Here is a 7425-nt window from a genome sequence, read left to right on the forward strand (position 1 = left end):
TCCTTCCTCTGTATGACTTGAAAAATCGATTTTCAAAACAACGGAAACATTTGTAGCATATAAGACATTTGCAACATCAATTTCTAATAATGATTGAAATCAAGACAATATAACTAAAGGTTGTCACCCTTTTAATTAAATGTTGTAGAGTAAACAGTGAATTATTTATTGCGACATTGTTGCATGTGTGTATACTCGGTTTTAAATTATTGTCTACATTTCAAGAATTTCCAGATGTCTGTGAAACAGGACATTGATGTCTGGTATTGGCCAAACATGAACATATACTGTACTTGCCATGAAAATCTGTTTTTAACTTCCTTAGATACAATTATTATAGTCAAATTGTTCTACCTATTGGTAAAAGGGAAGACTGGTTATTCCACATTTGAAAATAAGTAAGTGAAACTAAAACAACATAAAAACAGGAAAACTTGAAAATAAACTATACAAAAAATGCTAATTTTACTGCAATGTATGTTTCAAATATGATTATATGGAAGTAATCATGTTAGGCAGTATTGCTTATCTCTTTCTAAGAAACATCTAACGATCATCGCAATGGTATTATTAACAACCTAACAATAAGACAATTCAATTACAAATGAACAACATCTATCTTAACTAGTGGATGTGACTAGACAATGTCATAGTATCTCACAGTTTAGCTTACAGTCCTAAAATCTCTTCACTGGTATAATACAAAAAAGTGGTTATAGGCCTTTTAAATAGTGTCAGGCATACATATACATTTACAAAATTAAGTTTGTCAGTCCCTGAGGGAAGCAGACATCACTTTGTAGGGCTCCAAATTAGATAAAATGTTAGCTTACTAGGAAAATGCATTCAAATACAAGCTTTTTTTTATATCAAGAGGATGGTTTTGTTATTTGGATTTTTCTCTACTCTATATTCAACATTTAACGCAAACTTATAGAAATCTACAAGTGTAAATATGTTTCCACTACATTATGTGGTAGACAAGTTACACACCACAGCCAGACAGCAAGAAATACAGGAACACTGTCTCTGAATTTGTTTTTGACTCTCAGTTAATAAAAACGGCATAACCTGAGGTATTTATATAATTTAGTGTGTGGGGGTGACTATTAGTGTATTTTAATGGTCAAGAAGGATATATGCAATCATGTTATCTGCAACACCAGGCTAAAACATGTGAGTAAGTGACTGTGTGTTAAGCAGCATAAAATGAATCAGTCCTTTGGGCATCGCTATAGCTCATTTGATGGCAGAACAATGGTACGTTGACCCTTGAGCCCACACTCTTCTAATCAACAAGCTTACATATAAACACAGTCTGTGTACATACACTACACCAGATAAAGCACTTAAGCAAATTATTCAGGTTGTATGTCCTTTGGATCACCAGCATTCATACAAGATACTACTACTTAACTGAACCATGAAGGAGTGTTTATGGGACAAAATCCCCACTACATCTGGAAGGCTGGAAGAGTGCACTTGTGGTCACACTAGGCAGACAACAGATCATTCAGCAAACCTGGCAAATAGCGGAGATGAGCAATCCAAAAAAATGGCATAGATTGAAAAAAACCAGCAGTACTGAGTTAACAAGGACACCATCTTATGTTTATGTATTGGGGGTATCAGGGACCCGGTTACGAAAATGCGAATGAGTCGATTCTCATTCGACGGTAATGTGAACGTAAATCTCTCCACAGATTGTTCATAAATGCATGTGCAAAAAAAAACTGTTTCGCAAATATAAATATTTTTGTCATAAAGAAAGCAAGGATCTCTCAAGGTGCAATTCAGGGGTAAATATAAAAACAAGCAGGTCGTTGTTGAGGTGAATCATACAAAAACTCATTCAGCATTGCTCTCTGTAGTCGCGGTGGCTTTAGCTACTGTCGTCGCCAGTCTGCTCACTGAAGCCCCCTGATCAAGCTGGTCTGACTCCTCCCCTCCTTCCACTTCCTGCAGGGCATGTCTATACGGTGGGCGGGGCCGCATTCTGTGTCTGTAGGGGTAGAGGAAAAGGGCAGGGTCAGGCATGGCCATGGGCTCCTCCGGGCCCGTCACCCTCTCGCGTGGCACACACTCCCTGGCGCGCTCGGTGCGGAGGTGTGAAGTAGGCCGGCTCGAGCTCCGCCGCTTGGGTTTAACCACAGTCGTGCTGCTGGATCTGTCTTGGGGCAGAGGGTGGATGGGAGGCTTTTCGGCTGCGGGCGGGGCCTGCCTCCTTCGCTGCTGCAGCTTTTGCTGCTGCAGTTCCTGCTTTGCAGAATGCAGCTGGAAGGAAAGATACGCAGCCGTCTCCGTCTGCTTCTGCAGCTCGGTGTTGAGCGCGGTGGTCCTGTGACTGCGATTTTTCAGCTCATCCAGGAAGCGACGCTCCTTGTCCTTCAGACTGGCACGTAGGGTGCCCACCAGAACCGTCTTCTGGCTGAGCTCCCATCGCAACTCGCTCTGCACTTCCTGCTGTTCCTGGAGACGTTCTTCAACCTGTGAACAATGTGCTTTCAGCAGCTCCTCTTCCTCCTGCACGTCTGAAACACACACAGACAGAAATAGCCATTATAATAAAACGCTTTATGATCCATTAGCTGAAAGCAACACGTGGCACATCATCAGAGTCTCTTAAGGGGACAGTTCACTCAAAAAGGATAAGTCTGTTATCATATACTTGCCCTCTTGTCATTTCAAATCTGTTTGACTTTATTTATTTTGCAGAGAACACAAAAGAAGATAATTTGAAGAACATTGGTAACCGAACAATGACGTTACCCATTGACTTCTATTGTATGGACACAAACCAATGCAAGTAAATAGGTCAATAACATTCTTAAAAATATCTTCTTTTGTGGTTTGCAGAAGATAGTAGTCATACAAGCTTGAATTGACATGAGGGTGAGTAAAGGATGACAGAATTTGTATTTTTGGTTGAACTATCACTTTAAACTGCAGACACCGAACAAGCCCCATCTGTGAAAACCATAAAATTATGGTTCTAAAGGTGAGTTAGGAAAGCAGACAAAAGGCTGTTCTGTGCCAATGGATTACAGATTCATTGAGCAAATCCACAGGAACTAATCTCAACTCTGGTCTGGCTACTGGCAGGGTGTGCCATCTGTTCAGGGTTATCAGACACCATTAAATGTCTGGGACAAGACCTCCCAGAGTCTTCTCCATTATAGTGCCCGCAATGCACAGAACAAGTAATGCAGATAAAAATGCATGTCATGCAACCTCTGGTACACGTTTCCACAAAATAATTAATAGAAAATAAATATTGTATTATGTTAGAAATGGCATGAGTACAATTTTAATATATGTACATTTTCTATTTAAATACACATTACTGTAAACGACAAAACCAATATTGGTTCTGTTGGAAGAATATGGTTGGATTCAAACTTTTCAGACAAATATCTGCGGAAAAATAATTAAGCACCTCGTTCCTTCCCTATATATATCATATTATTGTGATGGGTAGATTATTGCTGTGCACTATAAGATCATCAGAAAACGGGATGAACAGCTGGCAAATGGCATGCCATTTAATTACAATCAAACAAATGAGGGATTTAATGTATTTTTCCAGTCCATGGCGTTTTTCGTGTGTCATTATCTTCACAATCGCCTAAAGCGTCTCGGTCAAGAGATAGGCTAAGTAGACTAAAAATGAGTTAGAGGAGCAGAGTCAGACATTCTACACCTGAGTCATGAACTTGATGACCTCATGCTGATTTTCTCCTATCTTTATTTTCTCATCGTATACCACACTTCTTCCGTTTATCAGTCGCCCATAGCACGAAAAACAAGATGTGCTCATAGTGTGAGACTAGAAAATGGTGGGTTATCTGATGCTAAAATCTGATCTCTCCATTATTTTCATTCTTTGCTTTCTCTGACTCTTATTTGAGCATTTAATGAAACTAAGATTTTGACAACAATCTAAATGTCTTGTGTGCAGATAGGGAGTGTTAACCTTAAAGAAATATAAAGAGCATTGTACCAGCAATATGCTTATAAAAAACAAGACTGTTGTTTCTCACTGGTTTTTTAGATGAAACATACTGATAAAACATACTGTTAGTTTATCTCAGACTAATAATTTTACCAAAAATGTATATTACATAACAACTAGTAAATCTCTTTTTTATTTTCTATTCTCTGCTATCTTCAGCTGATTATCGCTTTCTCTTGCCCAACTTTGTCTCAGCATAAAACTGAAAAACAAGCGGTAACTGTACACCCCCACCGGGACTGCACAGCAAGAGAAAAAAACAGGGTCGATCAATCTGTGGCAGGCTGATGCTGTGCTGGGGTGGATAGAGATATGACCTGCAGAGATGCGGAAGTCTTCTGCTTAACACGTGAAATGTGAAAAATAAAATTAACAAATGCTGAGTACATAATCTCAATCAACTTTATGTTTTCACAATTGTCAAACTGCCAGTCAGAACTAGATCTAGATATCAACATAAACACTTCCATTGCATGATATTTATATACTCAGTGGTTACATTAAAGAGATAGTTTACCCCCAAATAAAAATTATTGCATAATTTATATTGTTCAAAACCTGTATATAACTTTATCTTCTATGGAACATGAAAGAAGATACTTAGAGAAATGTCTCAGGAGTTTTGTGTCCAATATTTATTAATGGGGGCAAGTGTTGTTTGGTCACGTTCTTCAAAATATCTTTTGTGTTCTGACATTTTTGACGAAGTAGGTCTTTAAATGTTATTCTTGTCGCTATATAAAAATGGGACAAGTAAATGTAAAAGACATGAGCAACATAAGTGCAACATAACTGTAAATGTGTGAGGGTGTTCACCTGCTTCACTCCTGCCTGGTGGCTTCATGTTCAGTTCTTGTGTAAGCTCTGTAAACAGATAGACAGACTGTGATTATCCATGTTTTCCAAGTATTCACCTTTAAGTGACAGTTCATCCATCATCCAAAAATGAAAATTCTGTCATCATTTGCTCAACCCTTAGCTAAATTTCTTTGTTCCGATGAACGCAGAGAAAGATATTTGGAAGAATGCTTTTAACCAAAACAGTTCATGGCCACTACTTACAACCATAGTAGAAAAAAATACAATAGTCAAAAGTGCCCCAGAACTGTTTGCTTTTCTACATTCTTTAAAATGTCTTCTTTTTTGTTCAACAGAACAAAGAAATTTACAAAGCAATGTTTCCTTCTGGTAGTCAATGGTGGGCAAGAGCTGTTAGATTACAAGCATTTTTCCAAATATCTCTCTCTGTGTTCATCAGAACAAAGACATTTATAAAGATTTGGAACATAATTTACATTTTCTTTAAAGTTTATTGGATGACATTACAAATCCCTCTTACTGTTATAATAAAGGGCAGAAAAAGAAAGGCCCATACTGTCCAGTGGACAATGTTAAAGTGCAGGAAAGCAAAGAAATCATTATGCAGTGTTCTGCCTTTTGTGCCCTATAGCTGGTTCAGCACATCCACAGAAATACCCATGTATAAAGACCATGTACTATAATACTGAGAAGGCGAACACAACCCCCGCTCTGGCAGGAAGCTATTGACCCGTGGTTCTCTCTGTGCTATCAAAGAGAGAAACACAGCCCTCTTTTATTTTGCACAGGAGAGAGAAAGGTAAAATTACAGTATAATTAGAACGAAAGCCAACATTGACATTTTTGAAAGTTTCACTGTGGTTATGATGATTTATATGTAATACTAACTGTAATGAGTGAACAGAGTGTGGCAATACAGACATCTTCCTTTATGTTAGATCCTGAAATGTAGCTCATACTCATAAATACAGGACAACCTAAAATAGTGACCAAGGTGACGGTTCTCTCCCACTCTACTTTATTTTCTCTTCAGCAAGCTTTCAAGCTTAACACAAATTACTCATATGCGTCTCTCAGAATTCTATTTTGTAGAAATGACACTATACAGCCCAGTAATTACATTTGTGAAAAAACAGTAAAGGTCCTTGGGGTATGTGGAGTAAGGTTGTCATGATACACACCTGTACAGCGTTTCTGGAGAGACAGAATCTCCAAGTGTAGTCCATGCAGCATGGTAAGCTGCTCCTGTCTCAGAAACACAATGCTCCTCTCCACACTCTCCACCTGCTGCTCCAGCGACACCATCTGTGACCCCTTCACCAAAACACACACACAGCCTATACAATACAGTTAACTGTATATAAGGAGGTGGGAGCTATTGTCACACGGGGTTATTTCAAGGGATGTAGAGTCAAAATTCCAAAATGAAGCCAATAAATCCACAATGGACCAGGTATAAGGGTCGACTTATATATAACAAAAGTAGATTTTAACTCAAAAGTTGCAGAGTGTTCCCAGAACAAGGACATTTTTAAATAAATGAAGTACAATTTGTAACGAAAACAATGATTTGATATTGTAACATTATACATCTTTACAGTATTACACTTTAACTCGTTGATGTATTCCCTCACTGATAACAATAGAAATGTGTTTGTTGTCGTTGTCATCATAGGCAAGACTTTTCAGAAATAAACTTCAGAAAAAAAATCAAGAAAGAAACTGAAAAGTGTGACAACAAGCCCCCGGTTAAATTATATAAAACCATCATTACCATTAATATCAAAATATTGACCAAACCAATTTATGTGCGTTTTTATTAGGCTACAAAGCACCTGAAGTGAGCGTTTTTATTACATTGTAGCACTTGAAGTGAGCAACCGCTAAGCTTTTGATCTTCAATAAATAAACCTAACTTATACACATAGAACTGCACCAAGGTTGATAGAAATTGAATTTCGACTGCCAACAGATACATAATACAAAACTACCTTGTGACACTTTCTCATGTAAACCCGATCCCAATAATATCATCAGGTAAACACAGCGCAAATAAGACATACTGTACTCACCGTATTCTCCATTAGTGGAGCTTATATTAATATCCAAGCAATAAACGTGAGATTTCACCATTTCTCATCTCTGCCCTTCAACGATCGGACCCCGGCTGAACATATAGGATGACGACATCTTTTAAGAAGATCGATACATATCTTAAAGGAAGAACCGAGGAAAGGATTTATCCCAGAATAACTGCGGAGGTTTGAGAAAAAGTAAAAATAATCAATCTTGGCAATGGACGGCATCCACTGTTATAGTCCGTCAATTTCACTTTCGATTAAAGCGAGTATTCCGCCGTTGTGCTGGCAGCAGCATCATCCTCGTGTGCTCTGCGTCTTGTGAAGATACAGAAGAGCATCATCAGCATCGTGACCGGAACACGCGTGATGACAGCAGCACGGGCGCGCGATGCGCGACGAGGCGACTGGTGGAGGAAACAGGGATGCTCTTTACCGACGCATTGCACCGCCCAGTTTAATGCATTCATGAAAATGCTGAATAATTAGGAGAATGTCACACATTGTTAATCTCAT

At 38.5% G+C, this 7425-nt stretch overlaps 1 protein-coding gene across 1 annotated transcript; it reads right to left on the reverse strand.

Moving 5' to 3' along the window:
* Positions 1-473: 473 nt before the first annotated feature.
* Positions 474-7306, reverse strand: ccdc92ba (coiled-coil domain containing 92Ba). Its single transcript, XM_056757108.1, has 4 exons — positions 6904-7306; positions 6013-6145; positions 4829-4876; positions 474-2531 (listed from the first exon to the last, which is right to left on the reverse strand). The coding sequence occupies exons 1-4, from the start codon at positions 6913-6915 to the stop codon at positions 1849-1851; spliced, it is 876 nt and encodes a 291-aa protein (XP_056613086.1). The 5' UTR covers positions 6916-7306; the 3' UTR covers positions 474-1848.
* Positions 7307-7425: the final 119 nt, after the last annotated feature.

Source organism: Triplophysa dalaica, chromosome 9, assembly GCF_015846415.1.
Source record: "Triplophysa dalaica isolate WHDGS20190420 chromosome 9, ASM1584641v1, whole genome shotgun sequence".
Lineage (NCBI taxonomy): Eukaryota > Metazoa > Chordata > Actinopteri > Cypriniformes > Nemacheilidae > Triplophysa > Triplophysa dalaica.